Source organism: Drosophila biarmipes, chromosome 3R (assembly GCF_025231255.1).
Source record: "Drosophila biarmipes strain raj3 chromosome 3R, RU_DBia_V1.1, whole genome shotgun sequence".
In the NCBI taxonomy this organism is placed as follows: domain Eukaryota; kingdom Metazoa; phylum Arthropoda; class Insecta; order Diptera; family Drosophilidae; genus Drosophila; species Drosophila biarmipes.
The window spans coordinates 18192259-18218397 of record NC_066616.1 but is presented as its reverse complement, the minus strand read 5'-3'; the positions used below and the strand labels follow the sequence as shown (position 1 = coordinate 18218397).

General features: G+C 45.2%; 1 protein-coding gene across 6 annotated transcripts in view; it reads left to right on the top strand.

Moving 5' to 3' along the window:
• Window positions 1-1108: 1108 nt before the first annotated feature.
• Window positions 1109-26139, top strand: part of LOC108025271 (single-minded homolog 2) — a 30595-nt gene continuing 5564 nt past the window's right edge. For 2 of the 6 annotated variants that reach the window (XM_017095672.3, XM_017095681.3), the window contains exons 1-4: window positions 1184-1386; window positions 2743-3213; window positions 14854-15044; window positions 21850-21974. In XM_017095672.3, the coding sequence (XP_016951161.1) occupies window positions 3158-3213; window positions 14854-15044; window positions 21850-21974 (372 nt within the window). In that variant the 5' untranslated portion in view covers window positions 1184-1386; window positions 2743-3157. The other 4 variants (XM_050888866.1, XM_017095636.3, XM_044095567.2 and 1 more) reach the window with 4 other exon arrangements.

The window sequence follows — 26139 nt, the reverse complement described above, 5'->3', positions numbered from 1 at the left end:
GCATAAATTAAGTGTACGACTTTCAGGACAGTATTGAAGTAGGGGCATAAAAAAGTTTGGCATTCCTAAAAATGGAAACAATAAAATTTTGGTAAATGTAGTACTTTACCCATCGATTTTATATTCTTTATTAATAAAAAGGCAATTAAAATTCTTGAAGCAAGGAAATAACTTGAATTGGTGTTATTATTATAATGCTTTCATTTTTTCGACCCATGGCATGTAAAAATAGTGTCGACTTAGGAGCGACCACTGTACCTTTGAGAAGTGCTAGGCAACCTGGAGCATCACCATCTGCGACATGCGGTCAAAGGCGGACGTGGCATATGGCCTATGGCATAGGGGCTGTGTCCATCCAATCGGGTTCCTGGACACGGACATTTTGCCCATCTCGCCTGGGTGTAGGAATATGATTTCTGGTTCTGGGCTGCGGTGTGCATTTCGAACGCCTTGTTCTTTGGCCGTTGTCAAGTGGCACATGGGAATAAATCATTCGCGATAAGCGCGAACTGAGTGCTCATGTTTAGGCCTTAATGGCTTTGGTCACACCAAATAAAATTTGCATTTCACAGCAAAAAAAGGAAAGAAAGAATAAAAACCCTGTTTGAGATAAGTTCCAAATAGAAGGAGAGTACGGCTTGGGAAGATGCCATTGAGCGATAGCACTGATAGCTCTTAATTACCGCCTAATTAATTAAGAGATGAGCGATGTGCCCCGAATTTCCACTTCCAATTCCAGTGCTCAGTCACTGTGCTGGAAAGAGTCGGCTCTACAGCAACGTGGCTGTGTGAGTGCGAACACGCCCCCTCACTGGATTGAGCGCAATGCGAGGGTGCGAGCGAGACGGCGTGGGCACTTCCAAGACCGTCTTGGTTGGTCGCTTCCTTCCAGTCGCACGTATGGCGCTTGGCCGGAACGCCCGGCATCGGAACAGCCCTCGCTCTGTCTCACTCCCACGCGGCCGCGTCGCTTGGCGATCGCTCGTTGCCAGGACGACTGGAAAGCGGCCAAAACACACCGCCCGCGTGTTCCCTTGCCAGAGCGTTCCGCCAGGACTGGTTTTTCCATTCGTTTCGCGGCGCCAGCTCAGTTCTTGTTGGAATCTCAAAGCGTTTACGTGGCCGCAGCGCAGCAAAAGTCGCGTTTGAAAGAGAGCGAGAGCGAGAGAGAGAGTGAGCTCCCCCGTGTGCCCGAGCCGTGTGCGAGCGAGAGAGCACGCGCTCCTCCGGCCGTGTGTGTTTCGTTTCAAATGCCTGCGTTTCGTCTGTCCCAGTCCGTTTTTTTGGCACTGTTGTTCATTCGCTCATTCACTCGTTTCTGGCGCTCGCGTGCAGTCGCTGCTCCCTCCTAACGGTTGTTCCGCCGTCGCCAGAGTCCCGCTAAAGGTGCGTGCGTGTGTGTGCGTGAGTGACCCCCTCCGCTCCCCTGTCAAAAAAGTGAAAAAAAAAGAACAATAGAGGCTACAAGCGAAACGCAACACGCGATACCCTGTAACTGGATGTTCTAGGCCTTGAACGTCACGTGTGCCACTTGCAGACTGCCGGCGGTCATTCACATCTCTCCTTTTCACAGTTCCACAAGCACCCACGCTCCCCCCTGGCAAATGTCACTTTGACAACTCTGGTTTCTCAGCCGGCCCCCTCTGCCGGCACCGCCGCTGGCGCCTCTGCCCGCGTCGGCGTCGATCGTGCCGCAAATGATTTGCGTGCCGTTCTTGCGTTAGCGCCTTTGGTTCCGTGCCGATTTTGATTTCCTCTGTTCTGCTGTTGCATGCGTCGTCATCGCATCGCAAACACCGCCCATTGATAAACCAGAGCCCACGAGCAGCAACGCCAACAGCCAATGCAAAAGTGCAAGTGAAAAGCAAAAGTGTTGCCATGAAAGAACCAAAACAATAACCTGCTAAATGGTCAAAACAGAAGCCACAAGCTACAACCCAGATAAAAACGCAATTGAGAAGGGATTGAAAGGAATTTTGGGCTGGCAAAATGTGCAACGAGTTTTCTTAACAAAGTTCATCAAATTGGCTTCTATTGGTTATTTTCATTCAAGGTTAAAAGAAAACGTTGTGTAAACTTGATCTACAGAAAATAATATTTGGTGATGCTATCAGAAACTAAATTTAAATTTAATTTTTAAACCACAAAACAATGTGTTTGCTAAAAATGCATTTATTCTAAAATATTTTGAAACTGAAACCTCCGATTTTTATCCTTTAAATCTACTTAGGTATAATTTGGAGAAAATGTAGTGGTAGATTATCCTTTTCTCTAATAGTAATTTAATCTCAATTAGATTTCTTGTAAAGATCAAGAAAAAAACTAAAATTAAAAAAACCCGTCGCTTTGCAGTATAAGTTTCTTTTTGAAAAAAATGCTTTTTTTAACAAATCCTTTTTAAATTCCAAAATCCGAGCATGTTTATTCACTTCTTTGAATGAGTATAGAGGCTTATAAGCTAAATTAAAAATTAACAAACGAATTAAGCAGTTCTATAGAAAATCACTCCCAAATGAATTTAATGGGACCGTTATAATCCAAATTTCCGGAAACGTATTTCCCTAAACATTTAAAAGTAACGCTGATTGTATCTCGGTCAGGGCCCAATTGCTAATAGGTCCAATCAAAGTTATAGTTTTCAGATAGCCCGCAATCGAATGAATAGTATAATGGCGCAGCCACCACCATTCCCAGCCTTTCTCAACTGCTGAATCACAGTTTCACATAAAATCCTCCATACAGCTCCAGCCAACTGAAACTCCAGTGCAATACAAGTAAAAAAGGAGCGCGAGAAATGAAAAAGCAAACAAAATGTAAGCGTGATGATAATTAAAAATAAATACAAAGAGGAAAAAGCGAAGTTTACGCGTGGCCACAACTCCGAAGCCGAAACCCGCAGCAGGATCTCGCGGATCCGATCGCACTCAGCTCCTGGCTGACTGTGTGCGAGTGCCCGTGTGTGAGAGTGTACCCAGAGCAAGCCAAATCAATAAATAAAAACCAATTACAAAACAAAACGCAAAAAGATACACAAAGCGCAGAATCAACCTGTACGACAGACAGCGGCGGGCAGCGGAAGACAACGAAAAATTGATACGAAAAATAATAAGAGTGAAAATCATTCACGACGGCGACCATAACGAACTCCGCCCTAGCAATGAGCCAGCTGGGCACCGTCTACGCCACCAAGCGCAGGCGACGCAACGGCAAGAGGTGAGTCCCAGTCGCGTCCCTATCCCAAGTCTCAGGTCCCAGATCCATTCCCATCCCAAGATGCAGATACAGATACAGATACAGATTCGGTTATAAATGCCCCGCGGGAGGCGGAATGTTTGGGCTCGAGCGGGTTCTGTTGGTTGCGCTGTTATTACGGAAAGATTTCAATCAATGCGATTGGCTGCACTCGCCACTTAGCCACTTGCCAACTTGCCACCTTGTGGCGCCACCCGCTGACGATCCATCAATCTCCCACTGGCCACTGGTCTTAAATCGCCACCATTCGATTGTTAATGATCCAAGCGGGCATTTGTTGACAAATCGCCATGGCCACTGAATTGTGGCTTGGCCCTCGGCTGGAAAAGGGGCGAATCCCCTCTTTGGCCGCCCGAAAGTCTCAAATTGATTTGCATTATGCATGTCGGGGCAGGTTACCGTGAAATTACAGTAGCCAAACCGTTGATGGAGATGATGATGATGGTGAACGTTCGCGATGACCATGATGAAGACTGCTGCGCGGCCCCTCCGGCTGTGGGGAGATCGCTGGGGGAGATCGGAATCTGCCTGTCCCAAGGTGCACATAATTTCTGATAATTTTGTGTACTTAGCCGCTGCAGCAGCACAAAAGAATAATGTTTTCAATATAAATATATGAGAACTCACGCACTGTCATGAGCGGCGATGGTAAATATGCAGCAGGCGAGCGAGCGGACACGCCCACCACCAAGCCGGCTGCAGACCCAGCAAGCCCAGCGATCGCTAATGCGGCGACCCCCATAATCAAGAGCCACTGATCAGCTCCAGCGCCCTAGCCTTGGACGGGTTGGGGAACAGGCGGTCCAAGACTGCATCGATTATAGTCTAAACAGCCAAGAACCAGGATCTATTTAGGATAACAGCGCGGTGATTACGGGGAATACTTATCAAACTCTAATTATCTAGCCTAATCTATCCGTTTAGCTTTAGTATTGCAAATTAAGTCATTAATTGGAAATATGACTTGTCTTAAAAGTGTTCTTTGAATAGTTGTAATCTACTAAAAAAGTAGATTGGACACAGAAGATTATCATCAAAATATCGAAGAGTTATGATATATTTAGGATAACAGCAAGGTCATTAAAATATCTAATGTAATATATTTATTAGTTAAACTTTAATATCATAAAATGCATTATTAGCTTTGTTAAAAAGATGTCGTTTTTGTAAGTTACAATAGATATTTGTATGGGTGTTAAGAAAAAATAATAAGAAGATATTGTTCTTAAAGGATACAGCTGGAGATTTTTTCGACTGTGAAGCTTAATCTACTTTTGCCCGACATGATCAAAACTTAGTTTGGGCGCTCTTAACTTATTCCCTTCCCCCTACCTGTCGCTTAATTTAAGTTACAATACATATTTATAGGGGTGTTAAGAAAAGTAAGTAAAAAATCTTAAAATTTTAAGAAGATTTTGTTCTTAAAGGATACAGCTGGAGATTTTTTCGGCTGTGAAGCTTAATCTACTTTTGCCCAACATGATCAAAGCTTAGTTTAGGCGCTCTTAACTTATTCCCTTCCCCCTACCTGTCGCGTAATTTCGTTTCCCCTTACGCGCTAAGTTCGTTTTTTATTTAAGTTCTGAGCTATGCCGTACAACTTCCACTTAATACGTTTCACCATCGACAGGCAGTCGCGTAATTCGCCGAACCTTCCAGCTTGATAAAAGAACGAAAAAAAAAACAATTACGCTTTCCTGCAGTTGGCAAAACGGAAAAAATGCCAGGGCCTTCGGAGTGCCACCCCGTGGACCTGGCTGTGGGCCGGGCTCGAAGCTGACACCGACTCTGACTCGCTCGACTGACGCAAAATTGTCACCTTGCCTCTGCCTGCTGCAATGCACACCTGCAATTATTCGAGTGGCAGGTCGAGGGCCCCGCTCGTTTTTAGGGTTCCGTACCCCTCGATCATAGTTCTTATTTTTTAATGTTTTTAATGAACTGATCAAAATGTGCTCTCCTTGAAGCTTCCAGCTAGCCCAGCGCTGCACTTTTTACAGCACTTTAATTGAGCTCATAAGTGGCGGGCAACAGCTGCCCTTCTGAAATATGTGTATATATGATCCTTAGCCCTAGCTGCTGGCGAGAATTACGCATACGACGCATGGGCTGGCCTGGCATTTGCATTTGGCCATAACATTTGGCCAGGCTGGCGGCTTGCGTGCAAGTATTTTATTAGGAACTTATCTATTCAATTGAATTCGTGCAATTTTCAGCACTAAAAGTTGGTGCCGATGGAAAAACAAGTTCAGAAATGAAAATATTTGTGTGCGATAAAATAAACAAAAAGATTGATTTATTAGGAAATCACTTGAGGAGGCCACCATATCATTGATATGGCATCAAATATACTATCTGAAATTGCTACTGGATTTAATGCGACCTTAATATTTCTGCTGAAACTTAGTTTTATCCGAGCGATCTAGGAATTCGCGGTACTTTACTTTCCTTCCGTTTCTCCTTTGCCCCCGAGTGCAATCACTTCAGTGCACGGTTTAATTGGAAGCCAGTGCATCCGCTTCTGAGAGTTGTTGGCCATTACCACAAGTAGTTAAAGTTCTATGCTGCCCCTAACCCCCAAGGCCTGCCCCCGCCCAACCCCCAGACACACTTGCCCCTCGCTGTTGGGTTCCACTTGTTGGTTGTTATGGATATATCAGTCCTGCTTTTGCTTTATTGATTATCAGCTCGTTGTTTATGCTCTCTATGCAGCTATGTGCAGGGGTGTGCGAGGGTGTCCCTAGCCCTGTTATTGATTGCTGCAGCTGGTGTGCCAAAGGATACATCCTTCGCCCTGCTCCTGGCGAGCTGCAGTTGTTGGGCCATTGCAATTAGCCATGTTTCAGTTGGCATTGTTGGTGCTGCAGTTGTCGGAGCCTCTGGGCAGCGGTTTAAAGTTCAAGCGCTCGTATTTTATGCGGTTTGATTGAGTTGCAAAACTTGTGGGTCGAAAGTTGGGGGTAGCAGAGTTTAAGTTCGGAGTTAAAGGGAAATTTCAGTGGAATTTTTAACTGTATTGTAAGAGACGCAGTTCATTACATATATTTTAGGTGAATATTTTATTCAACAATTTTTTAAAACAGGTTAAATTTTTCAACAAATGTTTACTTCTAATGTTATTATCTCACACGCTTGCTATTTTATCACATATCTTGGCCTATCTCATAGGTTAATTATCTTACCCATAACTGAACCTTCAACCCCCTCACAATCATTCTCCCATTTCCCTCTATGGCAAATTAATTTGTGAAATTTTTGATGAATTACCTTTCGGAGTGCATGAATTGTTGTATTCCCACATGCCAGGAGATCGCTCAGTGGAAAACCGCAGCCCACTGCGACATATGTTTTGGCCGGTTCAGGCGGAGCACGGCTTTTTAAAGTCCCTCTCCGCCGGCCATATGGCCAGGACCTATTTCACATAAATTTTGGAAGTCGCAGCTCAATTTAATGTTGGTCAAACGGACTGACCAGCCGGCGGGCGATGGCCAGGTGGGTGGGGGAGACACCACATGGCTGATGGTGGTGGGTTGCTCATTAGTTGCGCCTGCGCCCTCCGCACAAAGGCCATGGTTCACATGGGGTTAAAAGTATCTCGGCTTGAAAGACCGTCCCGCGGGCTATTCTATTTGGTTAATTACAAAGGACTGGGGGTGTCGGAGATCGGCAGATATTTGTATGTGGGTTGAACGACATATGCCGGGGGATATCCTTCGAAAATAACGCTAAAGTTAAACCCAAAGTCGGCTTTTCTCACAACCTCGACGATTCATTAAACCATTGCCTTTCTATGGACGATTTTCTATTGGGAACGCCGTGGAAAAATGGCTTTAAATGTTTTTGCTACCGTCTTTGGTTAACCGTTTTTCCCCAGCCAGTTCGCTTCAGTTGCTTGCCGGCGATTATCCGTCTGCTGGTGTGTGTGCTTTAGTTTAGCATCTAACTATCTGAGTATCTATATCTGTAGTACAGCTCTCCCTCTTGCCGGGTGCCGGGTGCCTGGTGTCCGTGTGTTGGTAATTAACACCATTGCGTAATGCAGCGTATCGAAGCCTAAATAGTGCTGCTCCATATGCCAAACTGGGCGGCAGTGGGCCAGAGATTTGGCCAGGAGCAGGGGGTACGCCGATATCAGCCATTAAGCGAGTGCGAGTGTGTCTCTTTCTGGTCTCTATCCCTGTCTCTTTCCCAATTGGGGCAGCTACATTGTTGCCATTTATGGGGCTGAGGTCCCCTATTGAAAGGCGTTGAAGCGCTTACGGCCTTACCAGCGATTTAGCTGGCCTAAAGCCATCGATTTGTCAGCCTTCTGTCTGTTGTCTGGCCAGCGGATCAGGATCTCCGGCCAGGGATCTGCGCTGGCTTCAGTGTCAGTGAACTGTCGGGTTAGTCCGCGCCACCAACACTAATCCATAAGCCAGCGAATACCCGGCTGACCACCTGCATTTGGCCAACCCCCTAGTCCGAGCCTAGCCCAGGTTAGTCAGCGAAAGCAAAACAAAAGAATTTTGAATTAACCCAAAGCGTTCCATTAAAATCCACCACCGAAGTGCGGCCGGCAGTAAAAGTTCCAGTTCCAGCAGCAGGACGACAGGGCCACAAGGACCATAGCACCCAGGACCACAGCCAGGACGCACTGGGTTGCCTTCTGCATTTTTTGTTTCTCTGCTTTTTCGAGTGTGCGCTGAAGTGGAGCGCCCGAGGGGCAGGCCAGGAGCGGCCCGGAGCGGCGGGGTGGGGTGTCCATTGGGCTGCAGTTGCCGAGGAGGAGGTGGTATCTGCCCCGGGCAGGTGATACTTTTAGTCACCTTTTGACGTTCACAAAACCCTGGCCAAGGGGATCGTTTAACTCTGGCAGTGAGCTTACAAAAGGCTCTTTATGCTTGGGAATGGGGGCTGAACCGGATTGTAACAGAACGTGTATACTTAATATCTGCTTTATTAGGCTGCTAGGATATATGAAATTATCCCTATTGATATATGAAATTATCTTAATGGTAAAATTGTTATCAATTTGGTGTAAAAACTAACTAGATGTTTGCATTCGAATTCCATCCTGTAAATACGTTGATGATCCATGAGATATTCAACATTATAAAGAAAATGTCTTAATGTCTTCTTCATTGTTGTTTTGATAACTATTTAATATTCTTTATGAATGTTTGTTACTTTTTAAAGTTACTGTTAGACAGTCCTATATTCTTAATTAAGCCGTACGGCAGTTCTGTACTTTGATTGAATCCCTTTCAATCGATTGATTGCCAGCGAAAAGCGAAATCAGATATAAATTTTAATAATTACACGGTTCCGCAGAATGATAAATGATTGAGGGCGAAATGCCAAATGCTCATCATTAGCGCACAGAAGCCTCTTTTTTTACCACTCTTGGCCCAATCCTGCGCCCCACTAAATCCAAAGGCCGCGCCCACCTTTGTGGGCAGGGTGGAACCCGCCCCTTCGCCGTCTTCTGCCTCTTCTTGCTGCCCCTCCCCCGTTTTTCCCCTCCTCCTGTGCCTAATTCTCCCACTGGCAATCCCCCACCCCTGCCACCATCCCTTGCCGCCTTCCTTTTTGGCGTTCGCAGCTGTCAAAAGGTTTTCAAAGTTGCCTTTGCCCGGCGCTTTGATGTCGCCCCCGAATGATTGTGTGTGTGTGTGTGTATCTGTGTACCAGCTACCCAAGTATGTGTGTGTGTGTGTCAGTAGTAGATACATTTTTTCCCAAAAGCCCACATGACCCGGCTTGGGGGCTCCTTTTGGTGAGAGACCAAAAGAGATTCCGCTGCGCGAATCGCAAAAATGTTTAATCGATAAAATAAATGAGTTGCCTTTGCCACAGTTTACCCGTGGTAGTTGTCGTTGTTGTGTTGGTTCCCCCGGCTGGCACAGTTGACGTTATTCTTGTGCGGAACTTTTGCCGCCCCACAGCACATCTACAGCTCTAAGTATACGAGCAGCCAGAAAGGAACCCAACTTGACAAGGGTAATCATAAAACTAAAAACGGCCGCGCACTCACACTGTCCGTCGTATAGCCGTAGTTTTATGTACTCACTGCAAGAATGTATCTGGTGGATACAAATTGCCTTCGGCTCGGCAGATCATAAACTGGGAAAAGGCCAAAGCAAAACTTTGCCGATGGGAAAACTGTCGCTTTCTCGGCCCATAGATCAAACGCGATTGTCGGCCTCTGCAAAGCCATCGATAACATTTATCACTTCATTAAGCGGACGGAACGAACATTCCTCCGCCTTTTTGTTTGTACAATTAATATGCAAATGAGCAGCGAGGGGCCGGCAAGATGTACTGCTTGTGGCATCTTAATGTGGCATCATCGCATTCGAAATATGCAAATAATGCGTTTAACAACTTAATTCGGTTCACAATCCATTCAAGAAGTGTTTCGCCCCTCTGACGATTAGCGCAGGCCGTGAACCTGAGAGCCTGGGACCGATTCTGCGGAGATTCTCAGACGCAGGCTCCGGCAGATGCACTGCGCAGAAATGGGGAGGATATCGATCAAGTTCAATTCTTTGAGTTTCTTTGATTCCCTTTCATAAATGCAATCAAAGATATGGCTTAGAAAAAAAGGAGAGTTTATACCATTATTATATATTATTACATACCTCGGACCTTTTGATCAGTTTAGATCAGTTAATAACCTTTTACCCTTGAAATAAATGATGTTCTGCTTGATATTATATATTGATATTATTTTGATCTATATTATAAAAGAAATAAGCATATAATCTTTATCGATATCAAATATCTTTACTTATATTTCAAACAGAATTGATCGAAAAATTATAATAATTTCTTAGTTTTACTGGACTGGTTTTTTTCGGTGTACTACTGCTCCAGCTCCTCCAGCTCCGAACCACTTCTTTCGCCCCTTGCCGCCGCCTGGTTGTTATCTTGACAGAGTTGCGCGATCGTTTTGTAGTCGCTTTTGGTTTCAGCTACTGCCTGGCGATTCACTTTTCTCGCTTTCGGGTTGACAAAATTAATGAGTTGGCCAGGCCGTGAGGCACCTCGCCTCCTGAGGCTCCCCCCTTTCTTCCTGTTCGCGCTCCTCGTTAATTTTAACAGCTTTGGGATGCTGAGCCTTAAAATTTATGCGTGAATTTGGCGCAGATCCATTAAGTGGTCCATAGATTAGGAGGCTCCCTTTGTGACCAGTCGCCGGTTGGCGGTTGGCGGCTGGAGGTTGGCACTAAGTGACTGGGCCAATGTTGCAGCACGGTAGCAGGCTGTGGTAGCATGTTCCGCCGGTTGACAGCTTCCCTAAATGGCGCTTAAATTCGAATACCCCACCCCTTTGTTTTGACATTTTTATATGCAGAAATGTAGATTCAATTAATTGTGACATTTCGAGAGGAATACCAAGCTGACAGTAAGATATGTTTTTGCTTTTTTGTAAAGCGGGGAAGTGGGCTTTCGATATCAACAAGTGGGTGGTTCGTTTGGCAGTATGCAAAATCAAATTAGTTGCAGTAAAAGTGAGCTGTGATGACCCACAATCCGTGTTGTTTAGAGTTTTAGGTTTTGGACACGCCACTTGGCGTTTTATAGGTGCCGAAAGGGTTGCCTTGCCGCTCTCTTCGGTGGCAAGGGGCCACATCTATCAGGTGCACTGGCGGCACGCAGCTCTCGGCCAACACGCATAGGCCAAAGTCAAAAGAGCCAGCTGATGAATGAATGAGTGTCTGGTCTGGTCTGGCTGGCATGGCATGGTCTGCGTGAGTGTATGTTTGCTGCTAACGGTTTGCTGCGATTTTGGCGCCAAATCGAGCGTGTTATGATCAACAACCACGGAGGCAGGGGCCGAGACAGAGGCGGTAGCAAAAGCCGCCTGAACACGCTGCGTATGCGTAATGCCAGTGCTTCTGCTTCTGCTTCTGCTTTTGCTTTCGCTTTGCATGCATGCCGGTGGAAGAGAAGTGAACCGAGGGCGTAGACAGCTGAGCTGGATGCCGTGAACTCACGTGCCCCCCAAAGGATTGCGTGTCATTTGTTTATAAACACATCACCGAGCCACGAGGCAGCAGCTTTGAAGCGGGGGTGCCGGCTCAACACTGCCATATGCAAATCCAAGCCAAAGGTCGAGGGGTCGCGGGGTCGCCGTGGGGATTAAGCAACAATCGACACCTGCAAATGGGAGTATAAGTTCGAAAGGAAAGTTTTCGGTTATTTGTTACAAACTTTGCAAATTGAAACAGTTTTTCCCTCGCTACATCCAAAGGATATATTAGTATGTGTCAAAGTATTTGTGAACCTTAGCAGGGTGGTGTAAATTGCAAAAGAAGTTTTTGGAATAGTTAAAAATATATTTATTATTATTTATGACCTACCAAGTTCCTAAACTATGTTACCCCAAAAGATACTTCAATAAATTTGTGTAGTAAATTATTAGTGAGCCTTAGCAGAGCTGTGTAAATTGCAAAAGAAGTTTTTGGAATAGATAAAAATATATTTATTATTATTTATGAACTACCGAATTACTAAACTATGTTACCCCAAAAGATACTTCAATAAATAAAATACGTGCGAGGTAGGGTAAGATGGAAAAATAATATTAAATTCAGTAAAAATAAAAATAAAAATAAAGTTGATCAGTGAAACCGAATTACTTTTATCACTTTTATAAATAAATATTAAATGTATAAAATAACCTTATTGCTAAGAACCAGTTTTAATTAGTCTTATTATTTTTATTTCATCGCTTTAGCAAAATGTGTTCTACAATATCTCTATTGGTCTGGACAGCACGGGGCGTGGTGCGTCGGGATTTAGGGCTTATATCTTATTTGTTAGATCTGCGGACTTTGCTTTGGCGTGCTGTGGGCGAGACGACAGCCTTGGACCTTGCAATTTGTGTCAACCCGCCCTGGTCCGCAATCCCTGAACTCCTCCTGAACTCCTGGCCCCCTGCCATCCAGCCAACGAAACCCCAATCCCAAAAGTCGTCCGCATTGTAATTTCTTTAAAAGCAATTCATTTCATAATAGGAAAAGGAAAGAAGAAATGTGAAGAAGAATGCCAAATGGGGTGGAATGGGTGGCAGGCCAGGGAAAGCCACGAAAATGGCGAAAAGTAATACGTGGGGAGAAGTGTATAGAAGGGACGAAAGAAGTCCACGTCGACGACGCCGCTGAAGGAGAATAAAAATGGCTTTTTGGGGCTGAAAGTTTCCAAGGAACTCTCACACACACACAAACACACACACTCGGCAGCAGATATCCTTTGTTGGCTGGGATTCCTCTCTAGACTCTCTCTCTTTCTGGGCTGACGTTTTTATGGCCCCAGACAAAAGGTTGAGCCACCTTTCACCTTTCTCCCCTTTCCACCGCCACCGCCGAAAGTTCTTTGCTTTTTGGAAAGTTGTTTATGGAATTAATTTTATTCCCAGTACTTGCCGCTGGTCCTTTGCTCCTGCCTTGCCGTTGCCCTTGCCATTTGGCTGCTTTTTCTTACCCTCGCCACATATAGATAATAAGAAAATTATACATTTTATGCCGCAAACCGAGAGCGAAAAAAATAATACACCGCATTGCCCCAATTTGGCAGGGGCCTCAATTTGGCCGGGCTCGAAATTATTTCTATGTCGATTCCCTTTGCTAATTCGCAGCCTTGGCGCGACTCCGTCCCATAGAGTGCATTCCGATGCGTCTAACGGTTTCGTTCATCAATATAATCATGCCGCCGATCCCGAGATCCAGCTATAAGTTCGCTCGTTTATTCTTTTCGGCCCAGACACTGATCATTTTCAAATTTCTTCGTAATTGGCGATTTCATTAAATGAGTTCTTTCGCTTGCGCTTCTCGATGAGAGAGTTCTGTGCCACATTTAGCGTCGATTTGTTTAGCCACTGGAATTCCCATCTCCAGGCCACATTATCCCTCGACTGCAGGGGCGACAGGCTGGCATTCCTTCTGCTGCAGGACAACACCTTGGTGGCACGATAATAGAACTGGGATTGGGATTGTGGCGATATCAACAGGGGAGATTATCCGGCCAGCGACAATTTGAGCCAACATGTCGTCCAGTTTTGTGACATCAAACGGACATGCCACTGACAATTACCCGGGAGCCAGGAGGAGCGATAAAAAGTGTACAGGACGAGGACCGCCAGCCAATTAACTTAACGCGACAATATCCTGCAGCAGTCCGCGTCCTCTCGTGTATGTTCAACCGAGCAAAAAGTTTTCCAAATAAACCAGCACACACAAAAACTCAAATGGCTAACAAAACATCTAAAAAATTTCAAAACATTGACAAAAAAGCCACGCAAGCGGTGGGGGGAAAAGGGGTTGGATCGGCCCTGAAGGGGGTCGTCTCATAAATTACAAGAATAATTATATTTAATTGCGGCAATTAACTTTGTAATAATGTCAATGAAAATGATGAGACAAAAAGTGATTAAAAAAAGAACACAGCGGAGCATAAAGAGGGGTGGTCTGGAGGCAACTTGAAGGGGTATCCCCACAGAGTGCAATCCGGAATCCGAACTGTTCCGCTTATCCGCTTACGGCCAGAGATAATGATGAATTAGCGGCAGAGCTTTTGAGTCCAACCACCAGCTAATCCAGATTGCCCCATTCACCGCTGCGCGAGACCCCTCATAAACGGATTGGGCATTTATGAGTTCTGCGGTTCTGGTAACCCTCACTAAGCCCCATAATACCGCATTTCTGCATTTGGCTTTACAATGGTATTTCCAACTCGGCTGCCTGGGTCCTCGAACATTTTATGACATTTAATTGGAGTGGTTTCGGATTGCGGTCCCACTCCTGATTTGTGCCTGGGTATCTGTGCATATTGCCGTTTATGATTTGATTCATGGAAACTGTTAGAGGTGGAGCCGGGTAATGGGCCCGATTAACTTCCTTGAAATGGTGAAAATATAATGTCGATCGATTACTTGAATGGACTATAACCATAGCTATTTTGTGCGGGGAATTTCCAATCCAGTACTGAAAGTGATGATTATTTTTGCGTTCTGTCTATATTTTAGGAAGCTTGATTTTATATAAATGGCCATTTAAACGATTAAAACGATTTTTAGATGATAGTTCGTTAAATCTTCTGCCAATAGTTAGTTGTTCTTGCAAATTCTATTGGATAACAAAGTTAATAGCTTAATTTCTCGCATTAACAAAAGGTGTGTTATTTGTGTGTTGCTAAAGAGAACCCAAATGTGCTGGTCATTAAAACACAATCGTATCACGCATTTGCGAAGGGATCAATTGTGCAATTCACCCACTTCCATAAGAACGACTAATCAGCGGACCAAGTGGGCATAGCTAATCGAACCAACCCACCCCGGATTGGGTGTCCGTTTTATGGCTGTAATCCTTGAGAGCTGGCCACTATCCAGGGGAGGATAGAGGTCCACTCTCTGGTAACTGATAAGTGCAATTAATAATTTTGACCTTTTCAAGTTCACACCACCGCCGTCGTCGCCGCCAGCTGACGCGCTCGAGGCCTCTCCGTTCCGCACACATCCATACACACATAACATACATAAGTTCTATTTTAGGCAGCCACTTTCCATTTATGCATGAAAATTGTTTTTAATTTCCCTTTCACCCATTTCCCTTGCAGCCTGAAGCCGCCGCCCAAGGATGGCGTCACAAAGAGCAATCCATCAAAGCGGCATCGGGAGCGCCTCAACGCCGAGCTGGACCTCCTGGCCTCGCTGCTGCCCTTCGAGCAGAACATCTTGAGCAAACTGGATCGACTGAGCATTCTAAGGCTGTCCGTTAGTTATTTAAGAACCAAAAGTTATTTTCAAGGTGAGTGCTACTGCCATGGGGGAAGTGGGGAAAACACCCTCGCCATACGGCGCGTAACAATTTCGGCCTATTAAATCGATTATGCCCGGACCGAGGAACTCCCCGTTCTGGGCTCGGTTGGTCAGACTGCGGCCCAGACCCTAAACAACATGACTCATAAATGATTCAAAACTAATTTCAACGCCGCAGGAGGTCCTCTCCTCCCGTAAGCCAGAAAAAAGCGAAAAGGAGCGACAGACAAACACACGCACGTGCTGCTCGAGGATTGGAGAGCAGGAAGGAAGCGGCCGGCGGCGTGGGGCGGTCTAGGCCAAAGCGACTAGGGTCTAAAAACACAGGAAGCATTCTGGGAAAATATAGAGCCCAAAAACTATAATAAGAGCCGATTTCTCAATGTCATGTTAAAAAGGTAACATACGGTTAAGTTGTTCAGGTTAAGTTGCTGGTTTTCCCAATGAAATGGAATCCTTTCACTCTACTTTATAGTTCTCTGTGAGATAAATCCTAACATAGTATTGAGAAAGTACAAAATTTATCTATGAGTTAGGCTAATATAACATTGAGAAATCTGCCCTATACTGTGGAAAAGAAATAATTAACTTGTACAAAATATACAAGCATTAAAAAATGCTATATGTCAAATTTTAAAAAATGAGATAAGGAACTTAAAATAAGTTTAGTAAAGTCCATAGGAAGTTCTATAATTTCTCCCAGTGCTTTTGATATTCTCCTCAGCTTGGTCAGTCGGGAGCAGACAAATTGAAATTAGGAGCCGGAGGAACTAGCATATGTGTCTACTTCTCTCAGGGGTGCTTTAGTCTTTCTCGGGGTAGTTGAACACTGGACGGGAGGGGTCAGAGAAGAGGGGTCAGCATATTTGTATAATTTAAATTAATTAAAACAAATGCAATAAACTCTCGGGCCTTGATGGCTTGATTAACGATTCGTCCGCCCGAGTTCGTTGGCACTGCGCGTTTTTTAATGAACAACACGAAAAAATGAAAATAAAGAAAATGTTTAATTGCTTCATTCGCTTTCATTTGCGATAAAATTGGCAAAGCGAGAGAGGGGCCTTTGTGTGGCCTGACAGCTTTAATGGGATTTAAGTGCAGGAATAAAGCGCCTCTGAGACCGATAAAGCAGATCCTGCCGCCCACGTGGCCAAATCGAAGAACGCCGGCGAAAAGGTACCAGAACTTTAGTAAATATTTTGACAATTAGCGGTCAAGCGAAGTTCAGCGTTAATTGCACTGGCAAACTGTTGGCTTAGAGGAGGCACGGGCACACACACAAAAAAGGAAAGGAGCAACCGTCCGGTGGCACGTGCCGCTTTGTGCATTGTGAAAAGTCAATATAAACATTAGTTTCCTTTGCCAATGGTGGCATCCCCCGAAAGGACTTGCACGGGCACCTCGCAGGACACTCGAGGCACACAAAAACTACAACGACGACGGGTTAATGGACCAGAACCGTTGCGGCGTGTGCCCCGGTGAGTGGCCCCTGCCCCAACCCCTTCCAGAACCGCTTCCAGAACCCCTTCCACTAGCCCTGTTTATTATCCTGCCAGGGGTTGTCACAGAACACGGCGCGAGGTCAACGTTTGTTTTCCTTTCGGTTTCGTTTGTGTGCCCAGATAGATGTTCTCGGATATTATCGGGATCATTTAATTTACAATTAGTGTTTGTTTGCCTCCGAACCCCTAACCTGGGAAGCGATTTGGGGATGGGTATTGGGTACTGGGTACTGCTTTGTCCTGGCGATCCGAATGCGACGTGTGCCGCTCATGGATTACCAACGGAAGCACTCAAGACGATTAAAATTGATTAGATGTTTAGCGGGCGGAGGGGGCAGGATGCTGTCCATGTATTAGCCAGACAATATAGGTATATATATCTGTTTTGGGGGTGCGGGTCCCATCTGTAGTTGCTTGACCCTGACTTGCGCAAAAAACTTCTGCTAGCCGAAAAGCATGGGGAAAGGAACGAGCAAGAACCGAACTGGAAATGTTCTCTATACCATGCCGTATCGGGTAAGGAAGCCGAGTTTCGTTTTTGCATTTGTTGTACTAGTTAGGACCACGCCCCGTTCGCCGCCCACCACCGTGCCCCCCACTCCCGGTGATTTAGTAGTTCTCTCTGCGGGTTTTCTCTGGCTTTTCTCTGCGCTTTTTCCACTATCTCTGGGTTTGGTTTTGGCCAGCAAACTAAATAATTAAAGCGCGCTGCTAATGGCCCATTGTCTTGGCCAGAATGCGAGGGGGTGGCCAGGGTCTAAACCAAGGCTGGCAGGGGGTAACTGTCCATAATTGCCAGAGCCACCTCTCGGGCTTCTGGCCATAATTGTTAAGACGCGCAATTTCTACATTTTTAATGCTCGCCACAGCTCGGTGCCAAAGACTCCTGTTTCTGAGTTCGGCGACTGGCTAATTGATGAGTTGCGTAATTAAGTGGCAAAGGGAGAGGTCGCAGCAATTGCTGAAGCATTAGTTGTTATGACCCCTTTGATATTGATAGTTTCTCCTTTAACGATTATTATTCATTCTATTCGGGTTTTTGTTTGTGCACAGCACGCCAAGCACTAAACGCAGTTTTCCCCCATCAATTCCGCCTCCCCTGGCGAACTAATGCCATTAAAATGGTTGTAAAAAGTGGCCCATAAGCAAATTGAGTTCCCAAGAAAAGCCGCCGAGTGCTCTGCTATCCCAGTTGAGCAGCTACTTCAAAGATTTGGTAACTTGAGATGGGAACGCATTTGCATTTGCATTGGGATTGGCGGTTCGCCAAGCCACCGAGTTCCCACACATGCTTAAAAGAGGCACTGAGAAAAATATCTATTATTATGAATGTGGTTCATAAAATATCATGATTTCTAAGGTTTTAATATAATACTTTTAGGAGCTATTTATTGTCATATGTCAAAGTAAGGCTCAACACTCTGAAAGTATGGATACTGAACTTCAGTCGGAATAGTCTGAATAGAATAATCCTTTCCTAAGTCGAGAAACTAATGAATTATCATTACTAAAATGCTTGATACTTATTTTTTCACTATTTAGAAGCTACATTTTTTTCTCCTAAACATGTCGCCATAACTTTTGACTTGGCCTTCGGCGGTCTTTTAACTGGTTCTCGGGGGTTCGTGGGAAGCGGCAGAGCTGTGGAAACCTGCTGGGCGTATTATGAATGAATCTGCACAGGAGACGTTGCACCTGAGACAAGTGGACACCTTAGCTGGCAGGCCCCGCAGTCAGTCACCCACCCACCCAGCGATTATGGGCCACGACAAGGTCACTTGGTCAGCCCGTCCTCGCCTCTGCTAGCCCCTTTCCCCTGCAGCAGGGTATTTATGTTATTATCAAAATTGCCTACAGGCAGTTGCTGCCACCAATTGGGTTAAAAAGTCTGTGCGAGACAGGGGCAATGTGGATGAGGATGAGGCCAAGGCTCAGTTCTTAACCTATAAACATAGGGAAGCCAGTTCCAGCGGCATTTGGCCAATTTTTCGTACATTGTAACATGACTTTCGTGCGTTGCTCCAGTTAAGGCCGCCCCAGGCCCCCCTTAACCCTCGGCTGCCCGTCGGGCTCAAAACCAGACAATGAATGGGTCGCAATCAGTCAGGCGATGGCGATGGCGATGGCGATGCACTTGCCTACCAGCTCCATGTAGGTGTTGTTTCTCCACGACCCGGTGTTACTGGTGCGGTTGTTTCTACTCTAAGGCGTCGCATTGTCACGCCGGCCAATGCTCAGCTGGTTCCATATACCCTTACTATACTATATATTATATATATACGGACTGGCCGAGGGCGGCAGGAGACAACATTGCGTGACTTACGTAGGTCGGCACCCCCTTATGGCTCCTCCTCGGCTCTGGGGAAACAGATACAATGTCTAAAGGCCTAGTTCAATTTAAAGTCCAATAAACGGTTTAGCTACTTTAAAATTGTAGAAGGCACTCGAACTACTCCTCCTTCTGTGTGTAATTGCGCACTGATTTGGCTTGGAAAGTACTTCTAGCTACGTACCTTCAAGGAACCTTCAGCAGACTAAATAGATTTGTTTATGGATTATACGAAGGGCCTAGCTAACGAGGAAGCTCTTCTCCTTCAAGTGTCTAGAACACGAAAACATTCTTAAGGATAGGAGAGAGCTTAACTTTAAAGGAGTTTGTTATTCGGGTTCCATTACCTAAATATATAAGTAACTTCACAGGAACAACTTCGGCAAATGTGTATCACAAATAAACTATGCCCAAATGTATCTAAACGAAATTATATTAGTTAGACTGCTATTTAAGCTTAATCATAAGCTATTCCTATCCTTAAACTGGAAAGAAAATGTATCTACTATAGCTTAAATTGAAAAGAAAATGTATCTACTATAGCTAGCTGTCCAACCCTAAGATAATAAACCCAACCTGACGGCTCTTTTATCGCTGCTTATTTAATATTCCACCTTGCCAAACCATATTTCACACTCCCGTTGCACCTGGAAAACAACTTCTTGCATCGGGACCACCTTCCCGCCCGTTAACCTTTCCCCTTTGACCCACAGCGGCGGTGGGGTGCATCCAAAGGCCTGTCACTCCTGACAGCTGCCAATGGTTGCTGGCGGTGCCGCTGTTGATGCCACTGGTGGATATGGTGGATATGGATACACACGGATATGTTCCCGACGCTGCCGCTGTTAGTTTTCCAATCAAATCCGCTGATGAGTTTGACATTTCCATGACATATTTGCTTCTGTCGGCACGGAAAATGTTTGCCAAAATGTCAGAAAATGTAAACTTTATTTATTATTCTGCGCCAAGCCGTGCCACCGGCTCGTGGGACACGCCCAGTTCCCTGGCTCCATCTCCAGCTGCAGCATAATTGACGGGAAAAACAGGGGAAATGCGGGGGAAAATGGCCCAGAGCCGGAGGTGCCGTCAGTACAGTGCAACGTCATTAGGGCGAGTATCTTTCGGGTCTTCTTCGCTCGCTGCGCACGCTTTTCCTGTGCCTTTCTTCCCCAACTAGTTTCCACATTGGTCTTTCTCTCTGGCTGTCTGCCTGCTGGCTTTTCTCTTCGGCCACTTGGGTGGGGTTTTCCAACGTCGCCGCCATTTTTATGTGTGTACATCATCGAGCGTTGCGGAGAGTTTTCCGCCCTGCCGGCCCCACCCTGCGAGCCGAGATTTTGCGCTTTTCCGGTCGTTCGCAGCACAAGATTTTCATCCACCGCCGGCGCGGTTCTCGGTGGATGGTCTTTCGTTCATTTAACGATCCAATGGGGGTGGGTCCTTCGAAAGATGGAAGCGCTGGCAGAGAAAATGGGGGAAACAGCAGCGGAAAATGCGGAGAATTTGTCGTAAACTCGCTTTACTCGCCATGTAATAATACAATGTAAGTGCAATAAAGTCGCCCGGGCAGATTTCGTAACCCAACACGCCGCCAACGGCCCAACAACCCAACCCAAATCCTTCCCCTGCTTAAATTAATTAAATGAGTTTATGCACGTACCCACAAAAAAAATTAAAATATACCGCCAGAAATAATAAAAAGCAGTGACGAGAAGCGGAATGAATGTAAACTGAGCCTAATTAAATTATGAATAATTACGGCCGCGTCCTAGGGCAAGTGGCTGTAAAGGATCACGCCAGGATTACACGCACATGATGCAATTTGTTTGGGCCACATTAGGCGAAAGTGGGCAGAGTTGGTGAGGGAGTGGGCTAGTGGCCAGGGGCGACTATTTGTTTTATCGCACTTTCGCTAAAATGAACAATCTTTCGCTGCCTTTCCAGGGCAGAGACCTAGTCACTTTTGTTAATTTGATAAAAAGGTCAGAAAAGGCCGAGATTATGGCGAGGCGACAAGCAGCTCCAGTTTGCGGTCAGCTTGGCCAGGAAAAGAGGTTGGGGGCAGGGAATGCTTACCTGCTAATTGAAATTGAAGCCGAGAATTTCCCTCAGCTTTTTTTAGGGGTTGCACTGGGCCCGGGGAAAGTTTTCCTCCACGGGGCTTGCCATGCGTAAATTAACCCGGCCTTTGTTTTTATTTTAGCTGCTGTTTTATTTCTCTTCAACATTTTTTATTTTACCCATTTGCGTTGATAAAAATCATAATTTATGACATCAGCTGGCGTGGCATAATTTTTGGCCAGTACCACACTCTTGGTATAGCCACCCTCCCCGGGCGATTTTCCCCCGAAAACCTTTTACTAATATTGTGGAAATATATGAAGTTCCATTTCTTTTATCGTTTATCGCGCATAAATCAATTTTTGTGACAAATTTATTATAAAAACCCGCTCCGGCTCCCACAAAATAAAACTCCACCGCCAAGAAATAAATAAACAAAAGTAATGGGTGGGGTTCGGGTGGGGGGCGAAAATAAAATGAAATTTTCCTAGGCAAAATGGCGGCCTAGGGGTGAATAGTTCAAGGATGAATGGAGGGGTGGGCCACAAAGGGGGCGAAAGTTCTCATAAAATATTACAATGACACCATAAACAATTTTTAGTACTTTGCCAAAGCCGTAAATATTTATTGTACGAGTATTTTCGGGGAGTTGGGACAGACATACACAATATATTTCTATGATATATTGGATTTTTATGAAGTTACTATGGTTATGCCAGGTATGCCGCTTCTCCTCCTCGCAGAAGGTGGGTTTGTAAAACAATTGAGCGACTTATTTATGGCCAAGCAATTTGCCCAAGTTTATTGCATTCTTTTGAGTGAATATCAAATATTTATGGTTAATAAAATATCCAAAATGCCAGCGTTTGTAAAAAGTATCTATGTATCTTTCTCTCTTGCAGTTGTTATGCATAAGGATAAGGAGGAGAACGGAGTCCTGCCCCACATACACGCACACGACGGCTACAGGACGCGGGAGCTGGGAGCCTTCGAGCACGGCCTGTTGGATGGTGATATGTTCCTCCAGGTGAGTCCGGAGTCCAGTAGCGAAACCCCTCACAGAGCACCCACCAACTCCTCTCAATTGCCTCGATTTGTCTTCATCAGTGGTTGTTTGATGGCTTCATTGGCCAGGATATGTGGCGTATTTTTGTTTTACCCCATACGAGGGGCTGAAGGGGCATAATCAATCAGCGTCTTGTTGGCCGAGAGAGCTGCCATTGATAAATACCGAGCACGCAATCGACAGGCAATGGGTGTGGGGAAAATCCACTTCCCCGCTTCGATTCCACCATTTGTAATTGTCTGCAATTAATAAGTGCTCGAATTGATTAGCCTAATTGAAAATTGCCTCTGCACCAACCGGAAACACAGATCAATCTGGGGGGTGAAATGATATAGTACCAGCACGAACATCTAGAATTATTCACTAAAATCTAGTTTATCACTTGTATGTCATATTTAAAATTATAGTAAATTAATACCTATATATAGATTTATTATTCCTAGTTAACTTGATTTAATTTTTTCTGTACCAACAAATCACCACAGTTTAACAAAATGCATTAAGTGATTTCGCGCACTTTCAAGTCCAAATATGCATGGCAAACCAATAATTTTTGATTTACAACGACTTCGCTGCAATTAATTAGCACTTATCAAGCTGAAGCGGAGCAGCTGCACCGAACTAGAGCACCAGTACATAAAAAATTATGCATTTCAAGTTTATGTGCCAAAATACTCCAATTAAATTGTCGCACAACGCGCCCCCTCTGCAGCCCACCGTCGGCGCCTTGGGGCAGTTGCATGTTTTTGCTGAATTAAAAGTGCATGTGTGCCTCAGCATTTGTTTGTTGCACTGTCCGAGGCGCCAACATATGCACTTGTCACAGTCATGACAGTTTAATTTAATGCGCACATAGCTCACCGGGCATTGGAGCAGCCGGCCACCGGGCAAGTGCTCGAGCTCCTACAGCTGACAGTGCCCCCTGACCCCCACCTGCCGTGCCCCTACCTCCCCCCGCCCCCCAGACAGACACACGCAATTGTGCAACATGCACTTGCAACCAGCTCGTTTCTTTTTCTGTTTTTTGCACATGCCGCTTTTTTCGGCTGCACTCCACACACACAATTCAATGTCAAAGTCCAAAGTAACCACCCGCCCGAGTGCGGTGTGCAACACATGTGCAATCCTTGCGGCACAAGTGGGGCAATGGCAGTGCACGTTGCAGTTCCGTGCTGGCCTGCATTACGTATACGCAGGGTGGCCCGCTGGCGAATTTGAATGCGGGCCAAAAAAGCGGGCGACCACCCCTTTCCTGACTGCAGCTAATTGTCGAGCTCAAAACTGCACAATTGTGCATTTCCGTGCATATTTTTAGTCTGTCTCGGCGCAGAGAGAGGTCCTTTTGGCAATTTGGCCCGGGGGAAGGGCCGCCGTGAGGTGTGCATATTTAGTTTTAATACCTTGGGTATTTGTTACCTGTTGAACCACGAAGTTTTACTTTTTGCTGCAGCTGTTGCTGTTTCTCTAGCCGTTCCTGTTTATTATGGGTCACATATTATCATTAGAAAATGGCATTTTGTCACGCAGCTCGGTCGAGGGCCAGCACACTGCCATGCCATTTAATTGTCTTCCGTTTTCACTGAAAGTAAAACACTTTCAACACTTTGCTTGCCAACATGATATGAACTCAACTTTCCATGCAACAGTTTTTTTTTTTTTTTTTGGAGGCAGATCCGCCGAAGATATAATATTTTAACTGGCTTTGGAGAGGGTCTGCCGCTGGGGGTGGGCTTTATTAAGCAATTATCCAGACGAGCATGGGCAAATTGGCCAAACTAGAAAGGCTCCTCCCCCCTCAGGAAAGTCGCCGCCTGAAAAGTCTTTCCTGCATCTGCCTAGGAAATGGTAAAATAATCGCTGCCAACTTATCAAATCTCACCAACTCACAGCTGAAATGCAAGATCTACCCAGGCACACACAGACACACAGCCTCTCTTTCTCCGGATCCCCCACTTTTTATAAAGACGGGCGGGTATTATTAAAATCGCATTAGAAGACGCCGCAGACGAGCTTGTCTAAATTGTGGCTGCTATGCCATCAGGTGGGAGAAGGACGGCGATGGAGATGGTGATGGGGATGGGGCAGAGAAACAATTAGACTGTGGGGAGAAATCTTTCAGGCCGTATAAAAAGGTAAAATGCCGCAAGAAATGGAAAGAGAACAGCAAAAAACTGTAGAAAAAAAGAGGGAAAAGCAAGCAAACAGGATTTTGAAAACCAAATATTCAATGCCCTTTAAATTTAATATAAAAATAACAATAAGCACCGTTTAAATGTAGTATAAAATAAATATATTTCAATGGATACATCGATTTTAGTTTAATAAAATATTTAATATTTTTGTTATTTTTAAGCCAGCTAAGTGCCAATATTTTGTTGAAAAGAAATCGATATTTTATTATATTTTGTGTTTGAAATACTTAATAATAATATCCAGTATGGAATTCATATTAAAAAAATCTAGTTCTTTCGGTTATTATAATATCCAGAAATATTATTTTAGAGGTCCTCTGAAATCTGCGGATTTGTTTATCAACCTAGAATTATTAATGATGCTACAAGCACAGCAGAACCTAAAAAGTTAAGAATAGGTATAGAGATCGGTATCCAATTTCCTATGACAACCCCAGCTACTCCACCCCCATGCTGTCCACAGAGAGAGTGTACCCACGAGCTCGGCATCACCGCAGCATCCCCACCATCTTGGGCTCTCTGGCTACCGTTGCGGAGATCTTTATGTCGATTATTGATGCCCGACCAGCCCGCGTGGCCTGATGACAATCCAGGCAGGGAAGGGGCCTCGCCAGCACCACATCCTTGCGGGCTGTTGATGCGTTTTAAATGATGACGCCACTTAGCATTTATGTCGGCTAATGCAAACTCTGGCCAGCAGTGGCCCGCTGCTTCGCCCGATCTCTGGAACCGATCCCGACTCCTCGCTGGCCAATCCTGCGCCCGCTGCTCTGTAATTAGCAGCAATCGCGCACATTTTTCTCCGGCTCAAAATGGGGCGACTTCCTTTCGATGCCGCTCGGTGTGGTGGCTGCAAATTGATATTTAAATACGCCCGTATTAATTACGTGCCCATATGTGTATGTGCTGTAGGCTCGGCGGTGTGGTTTTCGGTTCGGTTTTATTAATTACGGCCGCACCGCCACGGAGGCACTAATGGAGCATTGGCAAATTTGTCTTTCGAGGGGGCCGGTTCAGTTTTCAGTTTTCTGAGCTCAGTTTTCTGTTTTCTGTTTTTAGTTTTCAACTTCACACGTTGCCTACCGTTAGTTCCAGTTGAGATCGGCCGGGAATCGCATGCGTCGCTGCCATTAGCAGGCCATAAAGCCCGACTTTAAAATGCAATCAAAAACAATAATGCGCCAAATAATAAACAAAACAATGAAACGTATTGAAAAACTTTTGCATGACTTTGTTACTCCCCCCGTTGGCTCGCATTTTATAATTTCTTGTTAGCAGCTCCAAGTCTTTGGCAGCGCATATCCGAGTAGATAATGACATTGGCTCATCTGGGCATTCCAGGGGATTCCGGGGGATTCCAGGGGAGGCAACTGGAATGGAAACCTGCAATTAAACCCAAATCTACCTCTCGCTCTCCCTCTCTTTTTGTTCAGTTGAAACTCATTGATTTAATTGCAAGCCATTTCCTGGTTGTGTTTGATGTGGAACTCCAGATCCGCCTGGGATCTCGGGCCCGGAGATAGGGGCTGGGGGACAGGGGATGCCTGTATGTAGCGACCTGTGGCTCGGATGAAATAAGCCGCTTTGGCGCTGATTACGCTTTGGCCGCAGCTAAGCGCCGCCATCATCGTGGCCGTCTTTCCAGGCGCTCCTCATGCGGTCGCAAGAGAGTTCATTCCAGGGGGCGCAACCCGAAAGGGTCAATGGAAGAACGCTGAGAAGAATCTAGCTCTATATATTACTATTCTCCTAAAACACTTATTTTTTTAGTAGCTGCATCTGTGAAATTATTACTGAAACTGATTTTTTTTTGTTTGACTATTATTTGTTATCTATAATGACACATTCATTAATGAACTGGTATCATTTGCGATCTAAAGGGAGTGTTATTAAACTTATATTTTTATAATTTACCTCACCCAACATCTATTGAA